General features: G+C 49.5%; 1 protein-coding gene across 1 annotated transcript; it reads right to left on the reverse strand.

Annotated features, from left to right (window-relative positions):
- Nucleotides 1–373: 373 nt before the first annotated feature.
- Nucleotides 374–21,461, reverse strand: FAM89A (family with sequence similarity 89 member A). The gene is made up of 2 exons (XM_060642800.3): nt 21,114–21,461; nt 374–1,519 (listed from the first exon to the last, which is right to left on the reverse strand). Exons 1-2 carry the CDS (start codon nt 21,396–21,398, stop codon nt 1,256–1,258), a joined length of 549 nt encoding a protein of 182 aa, XP_060498783.1. The 5' UTR covers nt 21,399–21,461; the 3' UTR covers nt 374–1,255.
- Between the last annotated feature and the right edge of the window lie 4,728 nt (nt 21,462–26,189).

The raw sequence follows: 26,189 nt of genomic DNA on the forward strand, positions 1-26,189 counted from the left end.
TGCTCTTCCTTCTCTGTATGCCTCACCCCAGTTCCCAACACACGGTCCGATCCCGTACATAGCAGGCTGTCAACTGTTGGTTCCTGGGGATTAGTTTTCCCTCCTCTCTCTAACCCGAAAGAGACGCTAGTAAGCAATTATCACGTCAAAAGAAAGAAGAGGGCAGGGGATCTGAAGTGGTCAGAGACAGAGCAGCGCTGAGACCCAACTGCGTGGTCCAAGAATAAATCAACAGAGGAATGAAGCGTCTTTCAAATTCTCAACGGCAAGAAAAGATACTGTAATTCTCTTTCAGTAGTTGACTGGATTCAATGCATTCAAGTTCTGGAAACGGACGATTCGGCGTTCAGACCAAAAGAACACACAACCCCAGTCAGAGAGTCTAGCATTTTATCCTCGTTTTTAACCTACAAAGTGTAAAGTGTTCGTGAAGGATTTTAATAAATATATTAAGGCTTAAGGTGATCGTTGTTTTTGAGTGGAAGAGGCAGGATCGCTAATATACTAGCTCACGTTCAGAATCTTTCAGAACAAAAACGTTTGCCACCACCTTTCAGTGAATGACACAAAACATGAGCTTGCCCCAGCTTCCCACGTTCACGCATCTCCGTATTAGCTCCCTCCCTCCTCCATAGAATAGACAAAGAACGATAGGAGTTGTTTCGACAGGTGAAGAGAATGCAGTCAATGGGTAGGACCTGAAATGTTTACTTTTTTGGTAAAAAGCTTCCACTGAGTCACCTGGGCAGCTAGCAGTGCGGCTTACAGAGAAATAAAGCCCAACCCAGGGCCTTAAACGCTTACAAGACAGAAACGAGAAAGGCTGCCGAATGCACAGAGGCAGGGGAGCGGCGAAATGCTAGTTTCCCTGCGTTGCAAACTGGACGCAGTTCCTACAACACAGAGGGTGCAAATCGTCCACCACCCCGTAAGGAAGTAACGAACCAGTAAAAGTCGCCTTGCGCAAAACGCCCCGAAAGGTGTCCCCCGGGGGAAAGGATGGAGGAAGAACCTTCCTCGGCAGGCGCGCCTGAGTACCACAGAGCCGAGGATGTGGCTGGGCACCTCTGGATCGCCCAGGCACAAACTCCGGCCACCAGAACACCCCGCCACGTGTGACCTCCGGATTAAATTGACAGCACCGGCCGCTGGCGCCCGACGACCGCCCACGATGGAGGAGAGGAGCTTTCTTCAAGAGGAGAGGCAAATGCTGGTGGTCCAGTAGCAGAAGTGGCCTCTCGGCGGAGAGCCCTTTCTAGATGGATTCGAGAATCCAGTCGCTGCTGGAGAGCGGGGAGACGGGCAGCGGCAGGTCCCGTGGAGGGCCCCGCTCCCTCCCATCGTGGAGGGTGTTCTGCTCCTGGAAATAGTCCTCCTCCTCCTCGAAGAAGCCGTTCTCCAGGCCGTAGGTGCAGTCCGGGCTGGAGGCTGCCTGACACGCTCCCTTATATTCCTGAATGGACTCGTACAGGCTGTAGAGTTGGCAGAGCAAGGACATGTCCAGCTGGCGGAGGCCAACCTTGAGGGGAGCGGGGGGAGAGGGGTAGGGAAAAACAAGAAGTCAGCACTGGAGTTTAATTTTAGTCGAACGCTCAGCCAGCAATCTGCTCGTGCCAGCACATTCTTTCCGTACCGTGGACGACGCAGGGCATCACTCGGATGCTTTGGATTTTCCAATTTGGAGAAAACCTTAATTGTGGGATGCCCACACCTCAGACGTTACTCAGTGTGTCAGGGCAGGATCGCACCGTCGGGGCGGCGGGCCCCAGCCTGTGGAATTCACCCTGGCACCCGGGCGTGCCCCGGGAAGGAACAGTGCTACGCATTCTGGTGGCCCCAACTGGTTACCCTTTGGATGCCAAGATACAAGCGTGTCCTTTCCTCATGATCAGACTCAAGAGGGGACCCGCGTGTGCCCTCCCTGATACCAAAATCATTCTCAACTCTCTGGGACAAGAGTCCCCTTGCCAGTGACAGCGGTTCGCCCATCAGTGTCACACACTGCGCCCTGGAGCACCCACCCTCTGACCGGCTCAGCCTCCGGGCCCCCAAGAGAAGTGTTCCGACTCCCTCTCTTCGGACAAGGTCAGTCTTACCCAAAGATGGTTGTGGGATCACTCCCCAGAGCAGGCGACTGAGTAAGTCTAGTGAGACCTGGGGGCCTCCACGGATTCTCCTGGGAAACACTTTCACCACTGGTGGCTTATCAAGGAACAGTTGAAAGTCACCTATTTGTTCACCTTCAAGTTCCCTTCTTCCCACGGCCTTGTCCCAAGGGAAAGAGCACAAGTCAGCCCGGGAAATGGAGTGTTTCCATCAGTCCCAAAGACAGAAGGGTTAATCCAGTTGGAAATGCAGCCCAGCCCAGTGCATCCGACGCCACTGCATGAGAATCACCTGCGGTGATTGTTAACCGTGCGGCCTCGGGTCCAGCGGGTGTGGGGCCGCTGGTGACAGAGCTGCTGAGCTGTAGACCTCCCTGCGAGTCGTAAGGGGAGACACTCTACATAGATGCTAGGAGACCTGCCTCCTGCTTCTTGGCCCTTTTGCAAGCCATGCATCAGCTCTAAGCCTTGGCTGATGACAAGAGGGAATAATCATTTCTCTTACGGGGCTACCGGGAGGGCTCCAATGAGCTACCCATCCATTTTAATAAACAGTCATCAAATGTCTCCTGTGCAGCAAGGGCTAAAGCACCGAAGAGGCATGGGAATGTGCACACAGAAAACCGAGAAAGACAAGATCTACAGCCTAATTATCCAGCGACGAGACCCGCCATATAAGACGGTCTGACTTTCACACAAGGGAAGCTGGGGTCCAGAAAGCAGCATTCATCTCATGACTAAGACTGGGTGTTAAGTCCCAGATTTTTCTTCACGCCCTTCAACCACGCTAAACTGCCGAGGAAACACTGGCTATCTCCCTGCTCTAGCTGAGTAGACCACAGAAATGGGACCAAGGCACCTTGACTTAGCATATTTTGCCAAGACGTTCAGGGAAGACTTCAGGAGAGAGGGTCTGAGAGGGCAGAGTTGGCTGGATGGCATCCACTGTCAGAAGTCCACCCTGACTAGGTAAGTCGTGGGTAAGCCAAAAGACGCCCAGGCCACAGGGCCACATCCTAGAGTCGGACACCAACACTCTTGTTCCTGATTAGCTTGTGCACATGTCGTCATGAGGAAAAGCGGGCTCCCGACCTTTGTGTTTGGAAAATTACCCAGACGATCTTGATGTCCAGTTCTGGCGCCGAAGCCAGTGTTCTTGACACAAGTATCTGTCTTCCCTGGGCCCCTTGTATTTATTCTCCTGTGAGCACTGACTTTCAGGCCAGCCAGGCAGAAGAGCACGGAACACAGCGCGGGTTCTGGAGCCTGCCTGCTTGGGTTCAAATGCTGGCTCTGCCACTCCCTGGCTGTGAGACCAGGGACATCCTGTTCAACTTCTGGAAAGGGTGACAGCTGCTACTGTTGTTACTATGTTCATGATTCTTTCCACTCTGCCAGCCTGCAGAATGGCATCTTGGAAAGGAACGGCAGGAACAGGATGTACCAGGCAGCCCGTGTGGAGCCATATTCCTCCTGCCCCAACTCAATCCCGCAGACAGAGCAGCAACCACCTGACCATCTTTGGTAGAAGATGGTCACCTGCCAGGGTGGAAATTAACCAGCAAACCTGCTTCTTGAGGACCAGGGTGCTCACTGCAGACTCTCGAACAGGAAAGGACCTCAAATGTCTTACTTCAAACCCTCCAAAGGAGGACCTTCCAGGCCAGTTCATTCATTTTCCAACAGCCATAATTCTTCAGCATGCCAAGTCAAAATCTCCCAGCCCTTAGGTTCTAGGTCCCCTGATGCTAGGTGTGGCCATTATGCAACGCACACAAATCTCATTTCTCTTAACCACCTTTTATATACTTGAAGGTAATTTTCGGTCTGCCACCTCTAACCCCTGAAAAAAACGATTTGTTTTCTCCAGCCAGTAGCTTCGGGTCTTTCAACTATTTGCAATGATGTCCTGGTCCGTTAACCAACTAGTCCCTTCCCCAGGGACTTGCTCCTTTTTTCCCAGGGCTCCTCCTTAGTGTCCGGGTCTGAATACAGTAACCAAACTACAAGACTCTGACTTGGCAAGTTCACACATACCTACTGTCCGTGCTAGGATTTAATACAAGGAATGGAAACTCTAATAAAGAAAGCCACACCCTCTTAGAGTCTTAGTAGTATTTGCTTAAAAAGTCATAAACTAGGGGCGACTGGGTGGCTCAGTCAGTTGGGCATCTGACTTCAGCTCAGGTCACGATCTCATGGTTTGTGGGTTCAAGCCCGTCGGGCTCTGTGCCGACAGCTTGCAGCCTGGAGCCTGCAGCCTGCTTTGGATTCGGTCTCTCTCTTTCTCTCTGCCCCTCCCCCGCTCACACTCTGTCTCTCTCAAAAATAAACCAACATTTTTTTTTAAATTTTTTTTAACGTTTATTTTTTATTTTTGAGACAGAGAGAGACAGAGCATGAATGGGGGAGGGGCAGAGAGAGAGGGAGACACAGAATCGGAAGCAGGCTCCAGGCTCTGAGCCATCAGCCCAGAGCCCAACGCGGGGCTCGAACTCACGGACCGTGAGATCGTGACCTGAGCTGAAGTCGGACGCTTAACCGACTGAGCCACCCAAGGCGCCCCTAAACCAACATTTTTTAAAAAGTCATAAACTAATACAACCCTGGATGTTAACTAGCCTGGAATTATTAAAAAAAAAAAAAAAAAAAAAAAAAGTCATAGAGAAGATTCATCTGGAATCCTGAAGCGATTTCTACCGAGTCACTCTAATACCAGTAGGGCTGGGCAATCCCAAAACTGTTTCCCACCCTGGAAATGAATGAGGAAAAACCAGAAGGAGCAGTACTGGACCAGGCCTGGCCTTCATCTTCTGGGCAGGGTGGGCGTGGGCCCAGGGGGGCGCAGGGGAACACGGGGCTCTACAGCCCCAACAACCGCTAACCGGGTTTCTGAGGCTCTAACTTCCTCTGACTCCACACAACTCAAAGACCTGTGGTCCCAGGCTTTTCTCTTCAGGTGCCCTGTCCAAGGTCTTCCAGGCCCCGAGTCAGGATCATGTCCCGGACCTTTCTGGGCGGCAGCAGCTGGAATGACGCACCAAGTTGCCCTGTCATCGGGTGGAACGCTGGCCTAGAAACGGAGGTCGGACCCGCCTAGGAATACAGCTCCGTCCTGCACACACCTATTACCCTGCTGAACAGACGCCAAGTGCTTAGACTAAGTTAACAGGGATTTAAGCACACACACGTGCACGCACATGCCTACACACACCCCGGTTTCTCAGTGCCTTCTGCAGGCACTAGACCAAACTCCTCTGACTTACCAGCCATCCTCCAAATGAACTCGGCGGGCAGGAGGGAAGTAGCTACATGAGCAAGTCAGTTTCCCCGCCGGGCGCCTCTCCCTCGGCGGTGGCTGATTCAACACTTGAACTTACATTTTCTAGAGGCAAACTGAAAATCCCTAGGCAGCGTTCTATAATCTGGTCTGAATCTGCGCTCTACCTGCACCTCATGCAACGGTTGGCCGGAGGTCCCGTCTTCCCCAGACTGTCCCGGACCTGTCCCCACTGTGTTAAAGCCTCTTTGCTTGCCCGGCCCAACGCCAGCTTCTCCTCCGCTCTTTGGACCTTGGCTAAGGCACCGGTGCTCCCCAGTTCCCCCCACCTTCTCTGCCTGCCTTGTGCTGCCAGTAAGCACATGGGTCTGCTTTCTTCTAATGTAGGACAAGCCCACATGCAGTGACCCCAGCTACTGTCTGCATCAGGGAGAGAGACTCAGGACAGCTCCAGAAATCAAACTCACTCTCAACCTTGAAGGCCGGGGGGAAGGGATGGGTGTCTGAAAATATGGAAGGGGAGAGAGGGACCATGCAAGAGAACTCAACTGCAGAGTGGTTTCAGAACGTGATTAAATCACCCACGAACAGGAACCTGTCCTCCCAGAAAAAAGGACTGGGGTGGGGCCAAGCCCTCAGCAAGCCCACTAACCCCCCCACCACTGTCCCCATACTACAAGCAGGGGAAGCCTGTCACCTTAGTGATCTGTTCCCACATGTCCCTGAAGGCCAGCTGATCTAATTCATGGCTGGATTCAGAAAGTACAGCTCTTTTGTGAAAGCAGATTGCAAAACTTCAGATAATTGAAGAAAACTACAGAATATTCTAAGGCCGTGTAATTTGTAGCCCTTATTCTGGACCTTCAAGACAATTAAGAACAATCAGCTAGCTTCCATTGCTTTAAACTGCTAATGCCATTCCTTCCTCTCTCTGTCTGGGCTTCCTGCTTAACTTCCTGGTCATGTTCTTCTCTTTTCCCCTGCACAGAGCTCCCCACCACCCCCCACCCCTGCTGCAACGCACAGGTGCCTCAGCAACCCACATCTCCAACAATGGGGCCCAACAATCCTGAATCACCCTCGAAATGGGTCTCAAAGACGCCCAACAGACTGGCCACATGAATACACGTCACATCGGACAGGGTACTGGTTCCCAGCCGGGTTTCAGGGTGCTAAGTTTCTACCTTTGGAAGATGCCATGGGTCAGAGTGTTGTTCCCAACTTTCACACAATTCCAGCAGGTACGTGACCATTCGGATACAAGGCTCGGAAGATGAAAGGAACTTTTTAAAAGGAAGCTTTTGATGACTGAAAACAAAGCATCACAAAAAACTTCAGGGTATTTTTTTTTAGAAATAAGTGGTAGTTAAGAAAAATAGTTTTAAGAAACTACAAGCTGGGGTGACTCACCAGTACATAAACAAAAGCAACTTCTTCCCAAATCCAGCAATAAGTAGGAAACACAACAGAGACAAAAAGAATCGGTTTTGTTTGTGTTTGCTCCATAGCCGCAGCCGGCTCTGTGCGTGGGGCTGGGGAGAAGCAGGTCAACGTGGGGGGATGGGTTAGTTCAGTAAATCATACTGGGACTGGCTCTGAGATGACCCCCCCACTGCCACACCAGACCATTATCTCCCCACCGCATTCCTCAACCTAAGATGGGCAGGGTTGCACAGATTCCAAGCGAAACTAAAGAATCATGAGCTATAACATAGGCGGGGAGGGGGGTGGTGTGAAATACGGGGACAGATGCAAAAAAAGGTTTGTTGGATGAAAATTCACATCGAAACATAAGGAGGTAAGGACTTGGTTTTGAAAAGTAGGGTAAAGTCATACAATAAAAACTAGGCAGTCATTTCAAAGGGTGACAGCTGGGTACAACAGTGACCCACAACAGTGACCCACGTGTGCTGCTGAGCACAAAAGCTCAGGTTACCAAACAGTACACGGTAGGAATTCACTTTATATGCATAAGCACACATGTGCAAGCTTCTGACCGGAAGAAAAAGGTCTGTTAGCAGAACTTACCTCTAGAAAGTGGGACTGGGAATTTATAGCCTTCTGCACTGCTTAATTTTTTTCTCAACGAGCACGATGCTCTCAATTTTAAAACCTAGGAATAACGGGCGCCTGGGCGGTTCAGGTAAGCGTCCGGCTTTGGCTCATGCTCTCATGGTTCGTGGGTTCGAGCCCAGTGTCGGGTAGGTGCTGACAACTCAGAGCCCGGAGCCTGCTACGATTCTCTGTCTCCCTTTCTCCCTGTCCCTCCCCCGCTTGCAGGTGCTCTCACACTCTCTCAATTTATAAACGTTAAAAAAAAAAAACTAGTAACAATAAAAAAGCATATCATGTAGGCAACACCACACAGGGCTGCATGCCTGTGAAACCTGCGCGGCGGTCTGACTGGTAACGGCAACAAAAGCCTTAAAATAGCACACAACTTTTAACCAGCTAACTGTTCCCTTCTAGGGATTGACCGGAGAGAAGAAAATCTCTGTGGTGCACAAATACATAATCTCCTCCTTGTTCTGTGTGGTAGGTGCCGATTCTGTTATGATGAGGAAATTGGGGCCCGGAAAGATGAAGGCTCTTGATGGAGGGCATACGGTAGGAGGGCAGGGAGCAGCACCCATGTTTAGGACTCCAAGGTCAGCGCTTTGACCACCAGCCTGTACTGCCCGCACAGCTGACCCGGGCAAAGAGGTGTCGCCGTGTCAGCTGGGATAGCAGCTTGCTAGCTGCTAACATCACAGGTGACTTGTATTTGGCTTTTCTGAACTTTCTGGATTTTCTACTATGAATATGTATTAACTCACAATGAGACCATTTTCAAAGTTACCTTTCAAAAACGGAATGAATGACTAAGCACACACGGATGGCTTGTGAACGAATTTATTTTACAGAAGACCTGGGAAATGCCCCCAAGTCTGATCCAGGTGTCCAGCGGGTATCTGCGAGGCTGGAATGCAATAAAGCAGTGACCTGATGGATCGTAACCTGATTTTTGAAAAAAGGACGCGGTGACCGAAGGACGCTGACCTGCATACTCTTTTGCAAAGGAAAACCCAAGAGAAAGACTTCTTTGGTGTTGATCCAGTAGGAGAAGGGGCTATTAACTTGGCAGCTCAGGCTGGACTGAGATCCCCCTGAAGGACTTTTTTTGTTTTATTTTTTATATTTGAGAGACAGAGAGCAAGTAGGGGAGGGGCACAGAGACAGAATAGGAAGCAGGCTCCAGGCTCCGAGCTGTCGGCACACAAGCCCGACGCAGGGCTCGAACCCACGAACTGTGAGATCATGACCTGAGCCAAAGTCGGACGCTGAACCGACTGAGCCACCCAGGCGCCCGGCCCCTGAAGGACTTCTAAACTCCCCGGTGGCCCGTAATTCTGTGCCCACTAAGCAAGCTTCCAGTCCATCATGTGGCCCCTACGTGGCACTGTCCTCTCCTGGGTGGAAAAGCATTTGGGTTACTTGGTCTCCTTCGTCTCCTGTGCGGGCCCTAGGCTCACCGGGCTGAGAACTACACTCTGAAGAGTCAGGGTGATTCAGAGACAGAAAACAGACCAGGCTGCGTGGCTGCACCCCCAGATTAAGCCACACCCACAGTTCCTGCAGCTTTACACTCGCCCATACGCCCTCTCTACCATGTAAGGTGGTTTCAGTGTGTTTACTGCTCACAGCTAAAGGCGTCCACACTGACGGAGCCCATTCTGCAACCTCTTCCAGGCCACACTGGCTTCCCTCGAACCTAAACTAATATTGGTACCAATGAAGTGATGGCTTTGCACATTCTTTTACTTTTTCCCCATTATAAAAATAAAACGTTCTAGTCATATTAAAACGTCAATGGTTCATAATTATGTGAACCATAATTCCCTCCTCCCATGTTCTAAAGCAGCTGTCTCCAAATGTTTTGGTCTTGGGACCTCTAACTATTGAGGGCCCCTAAGAGCTGTCATTTATGTGTATTATACCTGTCAACATTTACCTTATTAGGAATTGAGACTGAGTTTTCATATTGATCCATTTAAACATAAATAATATACCCATTACATGTTAACATAACTTTTTTTTAATGTTTATTTATTTTTGACAGAGAGAGAGAGAGACAGAGCACGAGTGGGGGAGGGACAGAGTGGGAGAGAGAATCCGAAGCAGGCTCCAGGCTTTGAGCTGTCAGCACAGAGCCAGATGCGGGGCTCGAACCCACGGACCGCGAGGGCATGACCTGAGCCAAAGTCGGACGCTCAACCGACTGAGCCCCCCAGGCGCCCCAACATAACGTTTTTATGAACGCCACCACTTTGTACATCTTTTTAATGCCTGGCTTATCTCCTGCATTTGATCCTTTGTGACACGTTGCTTTGGTTGAAGTAAATGAAGAAAATCTGGCCTCACACAGATATGTATGTAATAGCCTTTTAGAAAACAGTGGGTTTTCTTCTTGGACACTACCCTTCAGTTGGCTGCAGTGTGGAATTTGAAACTATGCCAATGGACTTTTTATACTGTTACATTAAAATCCATCAGGGGCGCCTGGGTGGCTCAGTCGGTTAAGCATCCGACTTTGGCTCAGGTCATGATCTCACGGGGTTTGTGGGTTCGAGCCCCGCGTTGGGCTCTGTGCTGACCGCTCAGAGCCTGGAGCCTTCTTCAGAATCTGTGTCTCCCTCTCTCTCTGCCCCGCCCCTGCTCATGCTCTGTCTCTCTCTGTCTCAAAAATAAATAAACATTAAAAAAATCTTTTAAAATCTATCAGTCTTGCACTTTGAATGGATCTTTTAACCAGGTGTGATTTTGTAACAGCAAGCATTAGTGCTATGAAAACTGTGAAAAATTGACTCACTGAATTATGCAGACCTTCCAAATGTTGATACATTTCCCTCGGTAATTTTTTTTTTTTTTTTTTTTTTTTTTTTTTTTTTTTTTTTAAGTAGGCTCCACACCCAGCCCGGGCCTTAAACTCATGACCCTGAGACCAAGACCTCTGCTGGGATAGAGTCAATACTTAACCAACTAAGCCACCCAAGTGCCCCCTCCTTAGGTAATATTTTAAAACAACTCATTTATCAATATGACAACCACATAATTATGGACACTGAAAAGGATCTAGGGACCCCTAAACGTCCCCCAGCCCACACTTTAAGAGCAGTTTTAGGGGGCGCCTGGGTGGCTCATTCAGTTAAGCATCTGACTTCAGCTCAGGTCATGATCTCACAGTTCGTGAGTTCAAGCCCCGCATCGGGCTCTGTGCTGATGGCTCAGAGCCTGGAGCCTGCTTCCAATTCTGTGTCTCCCTCTCTCTCCCTGCTCCTCCTCTGCTCGTGCTCTGTCTCTATGTCTCTCAAAAATAAATAAAATGTTAAAAAATTAAAAAAAAAAAAGAACTGTTTTAAAGATACCCACTTTTAGCAGTTTAGTATGTATCCCTCGAGACACCATGTTTATGCAAGCTGTTTAGCTAGATACCACATATACACACGTCTGTGCAACTTACTTTTTCGTACTGTGAACATCTAGGTTCATATAGTTATCACACGCTTTTCAGTGAGTTTCGATCACTATTCTATATCACTGCAAGACACATCTGAGTACAAGTATCATTACCCACTGTGTGACTATTACTGTAAGAAAAATTTATAAAAATGAAATTGCAGAAGGGGTTGAGAAAGGAAAAGGATGCTTTCCTTCCAATCCCTCCCCAGTCCTGGGCCTGCAAACAGGAGACCATTCCTCAAGGGTTTGTATCCAAAGCCTAAAAAAAGGCCACTGCCCAAGATAATGAGTGAAACATGGACACAACTGATGTTGAAATCAGGTGGGACTGGAGGAAAAAACATGACCCAAGGGCCCCTGACAACACGCTGGAACTCAACATGCATCTGAAGGTTGGTTTGTGTTGTCATTTTCTTGAATGATATCCAATTAACTGGAACTCCCCCTCTGCAAGAGTAGATGCAGTTCGGGGAGCAAATCTGAAGCTAAAATCAAACCCAAGTTCTTGGACAATATATAGAAAGCCTCATGTCAGTAGCCAGAGTTTTTCAGACAACTGACATAAAAAGCAAAAGAGATTCGGTTTTTATGGTGTTTATATCCCCAAATCCTCACCATTACTATGATCATTTTTTTTCAATCTCTGCTATTTTTTTTTTTTTTTTTTGAGACAGAGAAAGAGCACAAGCAGGTTAGAGGGGCAGAGGGAGACAGAGAATCTTAAGCAGGCTCCACTCCCAGCGCATAACCTAACATGGTAACATGGGGCTCGATCCCATGACCTTGGGATCATGACCTGAAACAAAATCAAGAGTTGGACGCTCAACCAACCGAGCCACCCAGGTGTCCCTCTGCTGGTCTTTTAGATAAAACATGACACCTTATTGTTTTACTTTGCCTATCTGTGGTTATGAGAGTTATTAAACACCTTGCCATTTCTCTTTAACTGCAATGACCTTGGCTATTTTATCTGTAATTCTAAGTGCAGTCAACAACCTAAGAACATACCAAACATCCTCTTTCAAACGTATTTCGGTAATCCTCAGTCCAGCCTCTCTAGGCTGCGACAGGCCTGGGGTCCCCCAGAGGCTGCCTCTCTCCTGGAGAGCACTGGTCAGAGGACAGAGGCTCTCCCTCCCCACCCCTCCTTCTCAGGTCAAGGGCAGTGCTTCCTGCCAGAATCCTTGCAGACGAGACTGTATAAAATCAGGCCAGTGCATGGCTCTTAGAGCCAATCAGGGAAGTGAGCTGAAAGCACTCAAAAACAGAAAAGGCCACATGCCTGAATGAATTTCAGTAGAACCATAAGGAGGCCTAAGGGTTTTTCTGTCTCCAAAGTTCCTGGAGGAGGACGTACATCTCTGGGTTAAGGGTCTATGAGGGAACGAGCAACAGGAAAGAAAAGAACAACCTCTATGAGCCCTGCCTACTAATCACCTGGAAACATCTGGAGCCCGTGGGCAATGAATGAGATGAATAGAAGGTCGGGGCTCTGGAGAAAGACACTGGGTAATTGGGGGGCAAATATCTGACCCAGCCAGTCTCACGGCTGGTTTCCTGTTCGTGCAGTCTGTGGTCCGCCTGTAGGGTTTCATACACGGGATCGTGAAAAATGTAGCTTTTCAAGCCGAGGTCTGAAGTCTCCATGGAGTTCAGGTGGGCATTCCAGGAGCAAGGCCGCAAAGCCTCCAAATGCTGCTTGGTGGGCGGGAAGTGCATGCACAAGGGCCAATGTCCTCTCTTTGAGCCCTCCCTGAACTCGCTCCCTGAACCTCCTTGGCCGTGCAGCCTCCAAGATCTACAGACACGCTGGCCCAGAGCGACACAGAAATGCTCCAGCACTTGCTGGCTCGAGGCCCTCTGCATGTGACCAGGTGCCCAAAGTGCCTACAACCGGGGCACTTTCGCATTCCCAGAATGCCCTTAACCGGAAGTGGGGGAAAAGCAGAAGGGCTGTGCTTCCGGCAAGATATCCATTTCTGATCTCTACAGGTTGGGGGGGGGGGGGGGGGGCGGAGCGGGTAATACATAAAAGTTAAAGTGGTATGAAAAAAATATCTTTCAATCTCTATACTGTCACATCTTGGGACCAGAAGTGTAACCTCACTTAGAGATAACCTCAAAAGTGAATGAAACCAGACCAGTGAGCCCACAGCCCGCCCCTGCTGCACCTGCCCCCACCCCACAAACTATGATACATATACACCTTTCTAGTTGTGCTTTTATTCGGTGGATCCTGGGGTGGGGACAAGTACTATACAGAGTAATTACAGCCTAAACAGCCTAATTTAAAAAAAAAAAATTTTTTTATGTTTATTCATTTTTTGAGAGAGAGAGCACGTGCGTGGCAGGGTTGGGGTGGGGAGAGGCAGAGAGCGAGAGGCAGACACAGAATCGGAAGCAGGCTCCAGGCTCCGCGAGCTGTCAGCACAGAGCCCGACGCGGCGCTCGACCTCCCAACTGCGAGATCATGACCTGAGCTGAAGTCCAACGGTTAGCCGACTGAGCTACCCAGGCGCCCCTAGACAGGTTAATTTTTGGCGAACACGGTCCAAGAACAACAACCTTGTGCTGCTCTTCCTTTTCTTTGTAGAATTTACAGACACCACGTGGTGTCCTCAGGGACACCATGCACATGGCAACAGGTAGGTCCTGTACTTGTGCCTACACTATTTTATTTTTTTTTTTTTTTAATTTTTTTTTTAACGTTTTTATTTATTTTTGAGACAGAGAGAGACAGAGCATGAATGGGGGAGGGGCAGAGAGAGAGGGAGACACAGAATCGGAAGCAGGCTCCAGGCTCTGAGCCATCAGCCCAGAGCCCGACGCGGGGCTCGAACTCACGGACTGCGAGATCGTGACCTGAGCTGAAGTCGGACGCTTAACCGACTGAGCCACCCAGGCGCCCCACCTACACTATTTTATGACAGAGTAAACTTCTGCAGGCACCATCAAGACCCACATAGGCAGCAGGGGGAAAGAATTATATTGTTATAGCCAAAAGGAGCCTATATGGCATTTAATTCTCATTTTCCCCATAAGGGACCTCTAGCTGAAAATAGCAAAGTGCTTGCTTCAATTATACCACATAATCTAACAACAGAATTGGGGCTCTTGATGCCTGGTTCAGGAGCTTCCCAAATCTTTCTTTTAATATATTTTTTTAAGTTTATTTATTTTGAGAGAGTGAGAGAGCACGGGAGCAGGGGAGGGGCAGAGAGAGAGAGAGGCAGAGAGAAAGAGAGAGAATCCCAAGCAGGCTCCACGCTGTCAGCACGGAGCCTGACTCAGGGCTCGATCCCACCAACCGTGAGATCATGACCTGAGCCGAAATCACGGGTAGGATGTAACTGACTGCACCACCCAGGTGCCCCAGGAGCTACCCAATTCTTAAACAGCTTGTTCAAAATGCAGATTCTGTCTTCTCCTAGTCTGATACTGCTGGTATAGGAAGAGGCCCGGGAATTAGCATTTTAGCAAGCAGCCCGGAGGATTCTGGGGCTGGTGATCCATTTTTCGGGGAACACAATACACAAAGACGGTATTAAAGGCCACCAGACATTCCGCTCTCCTATGATCAACATCATGAATCAAGAATGCTGTACCGGAGGCTAATGCTGTTATTCCAGATGGCATTTCACAGGCCTGACTTTGGGACTGGACCTTTACCATAAACCCTTTTAAAGACTAAAATCCCCTAACACACCGGCTTCACGTGCAGGATAAGAGCTGAAATCCACGGGAATGCGGGCTATTCAAGCTAACGCACGTCTCCTGGAATACAGTTCACTGAACAAACTCATTGGACATGCACTTGTTCTCTCAACTAAAACGCAGGGAAGAGAAGCATTGCTGGTCTCAGAAATCTAGCTTTATTGAATCAGATTAAATTCTTCGCCTAAACCACCGCAGCCCAGGCACTCAAAGGTTCTGTGTGGATGACTTCCCACTCACGCCCGGGTTGGTGACCAAAATAGCTATTTGACAGTTTTAAGTGGGGGGGAGGGAAACATGAAAAAAAAAAGAGGTTCCAAGTGTCAAAGCTGCTAGAACCTGCCCCTGATGGTGTAAGAGGTGGACCCCAAGAATCCCTACGATGGCAGCCCCTCAAAGATGTCCTGCCCCCCATATCTGAGAATCTGCTGTCCACGCTTTCGTGTGACTCTCTGGGGTGTTCAAACTTGATGAGCTAATGTCACGGAGCCGCTGGATGGGTGGTCTGTGTACAAACATCAAGGAAAGTGTGTGTCGGGGGTCCCGGCTGACACTGAGAGTCAAGGGTGTCCTGCAGCCACACGCAAGGATTTGAAAAGCCAACCCAGATCCAGTGAGCAAATATGGCTTTATCCGCTTAGCAGGTAAGAGTCTATTAAACTGGGGGGGCCCTTCAGGGCAAAGTATTTTTAGGTAGAAAGAGGTCTGGGATACATAGTTTGTCCAGCAGCCCCCTGCTCTATTTCTGCTAACTGGCCTTTCTTTGCGGGGGGATCTCCAGCACCCCCACCCCACCCCTACCCCATCCACATGGTCACACTATCTTAGTAAAACGCGATCCTGTCCTCAGTCACTACTAGCTGGCCCACGCTGGCCAGACCACCCAAGCTGGGCCCGCTGGCGTCCTTCCACACAGTATTTACCAACTGGAACTAAGAAGCATGGCCGAAACTGAGTGTGGACCCTGTTAACAGCCACGGTCCAAAACGTGGGAAAAAAATAAAATGATGCGGGGGGGAGGGGGGAGGGGAGGAGAATACGGTGGGCTTCCCGGATGCCCCATCGGCCCTGGTTCCAGTCTGTCTCTGTATATATCCAGCCCTTCGAGAGTTTTCTTCAGCAAGAGCTGGTTCAGACGGAGTTACTATCACTCACACGGAGAGCCCAGGCATGAAAACTGAGAGGTGATCACGCTACAGCACTCCTATGGGCGTAAAGATGACCACATCTCCCAGATGGTATAACGCTCCTGAAATGGCTAGAGAGTTTCCTTGGATCTCCATAGCATTTTACACCTAACACGCACCCAACGAACATCTGTTGAATGTGATTCTAAAAGATCCTCTGATGTTTAAAAAAAACAAAAACAAAAAACCAACAAACTCAGCTTCGGGTCTTAAAGGACTTTTTTCCGGTCTATAGAGCAGGTAAGCCATAGAGCGCAGTATTATCTGTGTGACCCTCCCCCCACCGGCCCCAGGGCAGGGAGGGGACCACAGCAGCAGGACAAAGCTTCACCGAGGAGGGTTCCTAGAACAGGAAGTGCTAACTCAGGGGGTACAGCGGGCACCATGCGGGGCAGGGAACCACCAAGTCCACACAGCTCCCCTGCCCTCAGAGCCCAGACTGCCCTGGACCCATCCCCCCCACCCCTCACTGTCTTATCACCAGGTCCAAGCCTCTTTTCCAGCCTCCAGCTCCTCATTTTTAAATGTGTAACATACTCCTCCACTGATGTAATGACAAACCACCTTTCCCTCTAAAGGAGCCACCCCTCCTGACTCCCCCGTTGCTGCAATGAACCCCACCTTCCCAATGATGGATTAGCAAGGTTATTGCTCTCCTGCACAATGGCAGACTCTGCAGTTACTGAAGACATTGTAACATGTGTTGACTAGGAAAACCTTTGCAAGATGTGCTCCTGAAAATGCAACTAAGAATGTATAATGCGATCCGTGTGTATTTGTGTCGGTGGGAGTGCCTGTGCATGCGAGCAGTACAATGCAAGGGTTAAAACAAAGCTTTGGGACACATCTGGTTGAATCTGTGATCTTAGGGGAATTAAATTCTGAGTGATTTTTTAAAATATATGGAAATAGGGTGGACCTTAGAGAGGATTATGCGAAGTGAAGTAAGTCAGACACAGAACGACAAATACCATATGATTGCACTTACATGTGGAATCTAAAAGGCAAAACATGCACAAACTAACCAAAAGCAGAAACAGACCCAAGAATACAGAGAACAGACCAATGGTTGCCAGAGGAGACAGAGTGGGGGGGATGGGCAAAATGGGTGAAGGTCCAGGAGGTACAGGTTTCCAGTTCTGGAATGAGTTGAGTCACAGGGATGAAAGGCACAGCATAGAGAATATAGTCAGTGGCATCGTAATAGCGCTGTGTCGTGACAGATAGTAGCCACGCTTGTAGTGAGCATCCCAGAACACAGAGACTTGAGTCACTGTGTGGTACACCTGAAACTAATGTTAACATTGTGTGTTAAGCATACAGGAAGGGAGGGAGGGAGGGAGGAAGGAAAGAGGGAGGGAGGAAGGAAGGAAAGAGGGAGGAAGGGAGGAAGGAAGGAAGGAAGGAAGGAAGGAAGGAAGAAGGAAAGAGGAAGGAAGGAAGGAAGGAAGGAAGGAAGGAAGGAAGGAAGGAGGAAGGAAGGAAGGAAGGAAGGAAGAAAGAAGGAAGGAGGAAGGAAGGAAGGAAGGAAGGAAGGAAGGAGGAAGGAAGTTAGGAAGGAAGGAGGAAGGAAAGAAGGAAGGAAGGAGGGAGGGAGGAAGGAAAGGAAGGAAGGAAGAAGAGGAAGGAAGGAGGAAGGAAGTTAGGAAGGAAGGAGGAAGGAAAGAAGGAAGGAAGGAGGGAGGGAGAAAGGGAGGAAGGAAGGAAGGAAGGAAGGAAGAAGGAAAGAAGGAAGGAAGGAGGGAGGGAAGAAGGAAGGAAAGAGGGAGGAAGGAAGGAAGGAAAGAAGGAAGGAGGGAGGGAGGGAGGGAGGAAGGAGGGAGGGAGGGAGGAAGGAGGGAGGAAGGAGGGAGGGAGGGAGGAAGGAAAGAGGGAAGGAAGGAAGGAAGGAAGGAAGGAAGGAAGGAAGGAGGAAGGAAGTTAGGAAGGAAGGAGGAAGGAAGGAGGAAGGAAAGAAGGAAGGAAGGAGGGAGGAAGGAAAGGAAGGAAGGAAGAAGAGGAAGGAAGGAGGAAGGAAGTTAGGAAGGAAGGAGGAAGGAAAGAAGGAATGAAGGAGGGAGGGAGGGAGGAAGGAAGGAAAGAAGGAAGGAAGGAAGGAGGAAGGAAAGAAGGAAGGAGGGAGGGAGGGAGGAAGGAAGGAAGGAGGGAGGGAGGGAGGAAGGAAGGAAGGAAGGAGGGAGGGAGGAAGGAAGGAAAGAGGGAGGAAGGAAGGAAGGAAGGAGGAAGGAAAGAAGGAAGGAGGGAGGGAGGGAGGAAGAAAGGAAGGAGGAAGGAAAGAAGGAAGGAGGGAGGGAGGGAGGGAGGGAGGAAAGAGGGAGGAAGGAAGGAAGGAAGGAAAGAAGGAAGGAAGGAGGGAGGGAGGAAGGAAGGAAGGAAGGAAGGAAGGAAGAAGGAAAGAAGGAAGGAAGGAGGGAGGAAGGAAGGGAGGAGGGAGGGAGGGAGGGAGGGAGGAAGGAAGGAGGAAGGAAAAATAAAGAGAAGAAAAGAAAGGGAGAGAGAAAAAAGAGGGAGGTAAGAAGGAAGGAAGAAAGAATTTGAGTATCCATCTCATGGAGAAGTTCCGATGTACAGAAAGCATTTACATTGTGCCTACACAGGAAATATCCCAAACTATTAACAGTGATTATCTCCGGGTGCTAGGTCTATGAGGAACTTTTCATTGTTTTGCTTAGCTGCACTTTCCATAAAAAAGCTTAACGTCTCCTCCCAGACTCTAATAGTTAACTGGCAACTCCTGCATTTTCTGCTTCAGAGAAGTGTCTCCCATTTGCTTCTTGTTTCCCGGTCACTGGCCTCCACCCCGCTGGAGGCTCTCACCTTCTCCAAGCACACCTCTAGCACCCCCCACTTCCTGCTTCCTCTGCACCCTGCTATCAAGTTAATTCCTCAAAGTCCGATTCTGTGCCAGTCTTCCACTTCAACCCTTCCCACGCTACTTGAGGCTCTCTGGAACCCACCTTCCCAGTGCCCGCTCCCTCTTTAAGGTACAATCTGCGCTATTCCCTTGTTGATTATCAGAGAGGCCTTGCGACACCACCACTGCTGGCTTGCATAGGACTTTCAAAAAAAAAAAAAAAAAAAAAGGATTAATCACATGAATCTGTGACTGCACAGGACTTTTTCAAAAAGGGATTAATCACATTCTGCCAGGACTTCTAGTACATCCCTCAACACAGATTTGACCTCGGGGCCTTCCAATGAAATAGATCAACACAAATTATTCCAGATAATTCAGGAATGAACTCCGTTTAAGTTACTACTTGGACCCCACTGCCCCAGGCTAGTCAATCTCTTAAAGCCCAAACACCCAGAGGGGCGCCTGGGTGGCTCAGCTGGTTAAGCTTCGGCCTTCAGCTCAGGTCATGATCTCACAGCTCGTGGGTTCGAGCCCCGCGACGGGCTCTGTGCTGACAGCTGGGAGCCTGAAGCCTGCTTCGGATTCTGTGTCTCCCTTTCACTCTGCCCCTTCCCCCGCTCACACTGTCTCTCTCTCTCTCTCTCTCTCTCAAAAATAAATAAACATTAACAAAAAAAACAAAAACAAAAAAAGCCCAAACACCTAGAGTACTTTTAAAGACCTTGGGGCATTCTGTGAAAGAACTTGTCAAGGCCTGTAGCCATATCTTATCTTTATCTCAGCTAAATATCTGACGGACCAAAGATAGCAGTTTATTTTTCCTTGTATTTCAAATACTTAGAGCTCTGGTCCAAGGCATAATTATAAGGTTGTGGCTGTTCTCCATCTGAACCAGGAGGGACCTGGAAAAATACTTCTGGGAATAGCACATCGACTCCCAAGCCACTAGAGTGTGTTTATGAACCAGAGCTTCAGAAAAGGAGTGGCCCTGAGGTTTTCCTGTCTGTTCCAGTGTCGAACTTAACCCGGGATGAGTACTCCCATTTCACCCCCATATTTGTGCCACATCTAAATCCCAACTGTAAACATCCTAGATGTGGATTTATCTACTTAAAATGCAGCTCACTAGCTGTGCAATGCTGGTGTCAATTAATGTTTATTAATAAATCAAAAATGGTTGTCTTGGAATTTGAGTCATTCTGTAAGAAGCTTAGAAAATCTATTCAGAGAGAACTGGAAATCACAATTTCAGTGCCAGCCAGAGTGGGAAGACAATATCTAATTGATTAAAAAACAAGACTGCTTTTCCAGATTTAATTAAGTCTCACTTTTCAGAATGGATATGCTCCTGAAAAAAAAAAGAAGAAAGAAAAAAAGAAAGACATAAGTTGTTTCTAAACAGTATCTTAACGTACCAGATGCATCTACAAAGGATTTCTGTGATAAGTTTTTTGGCAAATTGAGTCTTAGGAAAAAAAGCAGCTTTCGTGTATTAGATTTCCTTAATAAAGTTTCTACCTGTACTTAAAAGAGGATAAGAACCTGCACTAAGTGAAAGGAAGGGGCCGATTCCAAGATGAAAGCCCGGTGGCCAGGGGTAGGTGGTCAGGGCCCAGCGGGAAGTTAGAAAGGAGGGAAGTTGTTCTCCGCTGGCCTAGCCTAAGCCTGTTGAAGAAAGCTGGAGAAAGGCTCGAGGTCACCTAAATCCCAGCCCTTGCCCTGTTTTGGCGTCACCTGAAATCCTGTGTCCCGGTCCACATCACCAAATGTACTTCCAAAGGACTGAAAAACGGTAAGCCCCATTGTCTGGCGCCCAGACACGACCCGAAGAACCCACACGGGCTTCACCCAGACGGGGAAGCGGGTTGGGGGATTCGGTTCCACCACGCTGAGAGGGGATGGGCCGAGCGCTCGCCTTCACAGCCATCTGAGGCTGGAGCCATCCCGAAGTAATCGGATTCTGCACGCGCCGCCTGGGGCGCGGGGGAGGGGGGCGAGGGCTGTTCCAATCTGCTGTCTACACTCGTGCGGAAAAAACTGTCCTCTCCCAGGCAGCAAAACAGTCGCACACAGCCCTTCACCCCGCAGCCGAAGTGAAAGCCCTTCCCTGACCCCGGAGGTCTGTTTCACTCGGGAGAGGAGTGACCGCGGCGCGCCGCGTCCGTCCAGAGGCCACGAGCGAACCCCACAACGCGCCTCCCGTTTCCGAGCCAGCTGGGGCCGGACCTGGGGCGCCCGGGCTCCGAAAACTGCCTTTTGGGTGGGGACCCTCCCCGGGTGAGGGTTGCACCGTGGGCAGAGAGGACAGGATCCCTCACTCGGCGCCGGCTCCAGGAGCAAAAGAGCCAGAAAAGGGCGGGTGGGCGCGCGGACTTCCGGAGCAGAGCGCGGGTCCCGGCGAACTTTCCCGGGACGGCGAGCCCGGACGGGGAACCCCCCCCCCTCGCCCCGACCCGCGGAGCCCCCCTTACCATCTCCTTGCGGAGCAGGGCCAACGCGGCGTCCAGGTTGGGAGGCTTGGCGGGCAGCCCCGCGGCCCGGGCCCCGCCGCCGCCCGCGCCCCCGCGGCTCAGCTCGTCCTGGATGCGCGACTTCTGCGCGTACAGACGCTCCAGGTGTCGCCAGCCCCCCGACGCGCCGCCGCCCGACGCCGAGTGCAGCAACCCGCTCAGGCTCTTGGGCAGCGGGGGCAGTCCGTCCACCCGCAGCCCCCGGACCGCGTCCGCCGCCCCCGGAGCGGCTCCGGCCCCGCTCATCGCGCCGGACCCGGCCACGCGCCTGTCCCGCCGCCGCCGCCGCCGCCGCCCGGGCCCCAAGCCTCCTCGGGTCCGCCCCCTTCCCGGTGGCGCCCCACCCACTTCCCCTCCCCGCCTCCCGGCCTCCGCCCCCGCCCCCGCCCCGCCTCCCCGCCTCACGCCCGGACCCCCCTGGCGGCCCCCGCCCCGGCCCGGCTCACCCCCCCCCAGCCCCGCCCATTTGCCCCCAGGCCCCCTACGCCTGTGTCCGCCCCCGCATCCCTGCTCACTTCCAACTTTGCCCCCTTACTTTTCGCCCCGCCCCCACTCCCGAGCACCGCCCCGCGCCCCGCCTCACCTCAGGCCCCTCCCTGGACTCCCCCCTCACCTGCCCACAGTCCTGGGGGACGGCTCCATTGGCGAGGTGGCCTTCCCACCGGCCGCCAAGGCTGCTTGTAATTACCGAGGGAGCCCCCACGTCCGATGCAACCCGACGGACGGCTCGTGAGGGGGTGGGGGACAAAGGCTCCCGCTCGGAGAGAAGGTCAGGCAGTGCTGGAGGACCCCCCCGCCCGCGGTCTTCGTCCCCAGAGGCCAGGGCCCTACAGGCAGAGTCCCGGCCAAATGAGGTGGGGGAGGCGGGGCTCTGGCCACAGGACCCCTGCCCCTCCCCCAGGCCTGAATCGGGACCTCCTTTTAAGTCCAGCTCGCTGCCTGGAGGATTGGGACACCCAGACCGGAGGAGTCGCTTGTTCCCTCCAGGGCACGCTGGCCTCAGTCAGTGACAATGTCCAGCCCTACGGACAGCAGCCAAGAAGAGCTCTAGGTCCACTTTTGGAACTTCAAACCGCAAACAAACACGCCTTTCAGCCTGGCCGTGAACACAGGAGTAATTCTCGATGGAAATGTTGACAAAAGTAGGGAAAACTTAAATCTCAGAAACTATCCGTCAGCTCTGAGGCGAAAAGAAACACGACTCACACCTCTGGGAGAGAAAAGGGAGAGAGAAACAAGCTGTATCCTTTCTAGGCAGAATAAAAATGACAGTTATAACCAGATTAGAGATAGAAAGGTAAGGAAGTAAGGACCGATTAGCAGACAACAGTCCCTCCACGGACTAAAAGCCAATGCAGTGCATATAGAGCGGATAAATTTAATGCCCGCTGAGTATTGATTTTAATTATCAAAGAGATTTAATTGTTCTAAATACCCAATAGGATCATAATTATAAAGTGTTCTGAGTGCTTCAGACACCCAACGTAAAAGAGGCCTGCATTTTGGGGGGTCTTTTCCCCTTTAACCTACCACCCTGTAGAGTCCGCCCCATGATCAGTGTGTTTAACGTTGGCGGATGTTCTCTGCTGGACCCTTGCCACAGGTTGATATTGACCCTAAGAAGCCTCAGGGCAGGCAGTGTGATTTGAGAGCATCAGGAAGGCTTCCCACCCCACCCACTGCCCAGAATTTTCCATCTCCTCACTGTGCCTCACCTTCCACTAATTACCTAGTCACATTTCCGGATTTCAGGTATTCATTCATTAGCCTCTTTAAACAGAGGGCCTCTTTGGGAAAGTTACAAATTGCTGGTGTGGGGGACTAAGGGAGAGGAGAGGGTGGGAAACATTTTGATCTTGGGTCACACCCTGGCATGAATTCCTTTAATTTCATGTGTCGCATTGCTGTCTGTCCTACAGGGCCTAGCAGAGGGGTAAGTTTTAGTCCTCAGGCACTCCTCAGGCACTCGTGGCTGCCCGAGGACAAAGGAAAGGAAAGAAAACAAATGGTTAACTGATAGAGATCACAGTCATACAGGATGTGAGTCTCTGTCAGTTTACAAATATCTTAGTAAATTACGAGAAAAAGGCAATCTTATCAATAGCCTAATCTCCAGAAGCCTCCAGACTCAGTTTCCTGGAGCCCCAACATCCCCTTCCCTTCCATAGTGATATTGGGAACAAAGGCAAGAAGAAAAAAACAGGTAAAATCCAATTTCCTTGCAACCTGCAGCTCATTGACAAATACTTCAGGCAAATACAGAGCGTAACATTTCTCCCTACTGTCTTAATGTTAATAAGGCTTTGCTAGAGGGGAAAACAACCTTAGCTTGACAATAGCTAGGCCACCGGTAATCTGTGGGTCTTTAGCATATGAAAATCTCTTTGGAAACTTCCTTTTTGACTTTACCTCCCCCAGCCCCATAGTATATAAGGAGCCACTCTTCACAACTCCAGTGCAGCTCTTTCTGCCCACGGGTCCTGTCCCCATGCCTTAATAAAATCACCTATTTGCACCAAAGACATCTTCAAGAATTCTTTCTTGGCCATCAGCTCCGGACCCCCCACCATCACCCCCAATAGTTCGTCACCAGGTCATAAGGGGCAGCTCGGATGATGCCAACCCCCTCAGTTTTAAAGGCAGGCTCTGTGTTCTGGCATATACTCAGTGAGGTGAACATATTGAAATAGGCCCCCCTTACATCAGAAATAACATCCCAGCGTGAACAGAAATTTCTATAGAATGTCTATGATGCTAAGACTTTATTTGTATAAACCCAAAACGTAATTATGTAAGAGCCCACCTAATGTTTTAACACCCTGGAAAATGTCAGTCAGTGCCTGCATATTCTGCCAATATAAGGTACCTTTTAAAGTTCATGCTTATAACAGGAATGAAGTAATAAATAACTTCTGAAAATACAGTTAACCCTTGAACAACGTGGGGGTTAGGCGCGCCAACCACAGCGAAAATCTGTGTATAACTTTTGATTCCTCCAAAACTTAATTACTACTCGCCTACTATTGACTGCAGGCCATGCCAATAACATAAACAGTCAATGAACACATATTTTGTATGTTTATGTGTTCTATACTGTAGTCTTATAATAAAGCTAGAGAAAAGAAAATGTCATGAAAATCACAAAGAAGAGAAAATACATTTATAGTACTGTACTGTAGTTCTAGAAAAAAAAATCTGCATCTGAGTAGACTGGTGAAGTTCAAACCTGTGTTGTTCAAGGCTGACTGTATGGGGTTTTTTGGTTTTTTGGTTTGTTTGTTTTTTGGTTTTTTTTGCTTTTATTCAATTCTGAAACACTGGTATTCTGACTTGAAGCCAGAATGAGGCCCGGCCATCTCCTATTCAGCTAAATCAACTTTTTTTTCATATCTGTTTGTTTTTGTTTTTGTTTTGTTATTCACAAGTTCCTGGAGGTCGGGGAATGCAGACGTTTAATCTAGTGCTTTATTCAGTAACCCACACCTCTTCTTAGATTTTGTAGGTCAAGGTCTGGGACCTGGGCCTTGCAACACAGACCTCAAAGTCACTGACATCTGACACCATTCACCAAGAGGCAGTCTCTTCCCTGCATTCTGTCCTTCCTCTAATCCAACCACTTCTTCATTCCCACCCTGAATTCCTACCCACTTGGCATGTGCTTTCTGGAACATCACAGAATCTTTCTGTGCTTTTCTTCATAGTTCTAAAACCTGAATAACTTAGGTTGTGGATAGAATAGAAGGAAGCTGAAAAGCACATTAAGTCTGATTGAGCTTTCTTTTTTTTTTTTTTTTTTTAAGTTTATTTAATTATTTTGAGAGAGACAGAGAGAGAGCATGCAGGAGGGGCAGACAGAGAGAGAGAGAGAGAGAGAGAGAGAGAATCCCAAGCAGGCTCCATATTGTCAGTGTGGAGTCTGACTCAGGGCTTGAAGCCATGAACCATGAGATCATGACCTGAGCCAAAATCAAAATCAAGAGTGGGTCGCTTAACCGACTGAGCTACCCAGGCATCCCTGAGCTTTCTTTTTTGAGAATTTAATGACCTTAAATTCTGCCAGCCATTGAGAAGTGTACCTTCTTGTCCACAGTAGCTGTTTTCCCTTTGTGGCAGAACCTAAAATTAGAATACTTTGAGACCACTTGTGCAATGTATTTGGCCAAAACTTTAGCACATGTATTTAATTCTAGACTCTTTGATGTAGTTTTTTCTTTTTTTAAGTTGGTGCTTTATCACCTCAAAATGTTGACAAAGAAAGAATTCACTGAAAATTAAAGCACACGGACATTCGTTTGAGCAATTAGAGTTGCAATTTGGGAGACACAGATTCAGGTAGCAACCTGACTTGTGCTCTGAAGAAGACAATGAGGGAGGCAGAATGGCACCTGAGTGGCTCACTCGGTTTAGTGTCCAATTTCGGCTCAGGTCTCCCGGTTCGTGGGTTTGAGCCCCGCGTCGGGCTCTGTGCTGCCAGCTCGGAGCCTGGAGCCTGTTTCCAATTCTACGTCTCCCTCTCTCTCTGCCCCTCCCCCACTCACTCTCTGTCTCTGTCTCTGTCTCTCTCTCTCTCTCAAAAATAAATGAACATTAAAGGAAATTTATGGAAAAAAAAAAGAGAGAGAGAAGAGACTCTGAGCTAGACTCGCTCCATGTTGAGATCTCCTTTTACAAACCCTGAAGTTCATGTAGTCTGGAATAAGGGCATGGCTTTTTTTTTTTTTTTTTTTTTTTAGGAAGTTTATTGAGGGAGGAAAAGGTATTTGGTTGTGTTTCTTTGAAGCTTTTGTTTAAATCCCACTTAGTGAGCATACAGTGTAACGTTAGTTTCAGGTGTACAATATAGTGATTCAACAACCCCTCCGTACATCACGTGGCGTTTGTCACAAGTGCGCTCCCTAATCCCTGCCACCTATTTAACCCATCCCCCACTTCTGTCCCCCTTCAACCTTCAGTATGTTCTCTGTAACTAAGAGTCTGTTTCTTGGTTTGCCTCTCTTTTGTTTTCCCTATAATCATTTGTTTCTTAAATTCCACGTA

Source organism: Panthera onca, chromosome D2 (genome assembly GCF_046562875.1).
Source record: "Panthera onca isolate mPanOnc1 chromosome D2, mPanOnc1 haplotype 2, whole genome shotgun sequence".
In the NCBI taxonomy this organism is placed as follows: Eukaryota; Metazoa; Chordata; class Mammalia; order Carnivora; family Felidae; genus Panthera; species Panthera onca.

Coding starts and splice junctions, on each gene's coding strand:
- FAM89A (XM_060642800.3), bottom strand. CDS start 21,398: ATGAGCGGGGCCGGAGCCGCTCCGGGGGCGGCGGACGCGGTCCGGGGG. Junction 1,520..21,113: donor CCCTGCTCCGCAAGGAGATG/GTAAGGGGGGCT, acceptor GCTCCCCTCAAG/GTTGGCCTCCGCCAGCTGGA.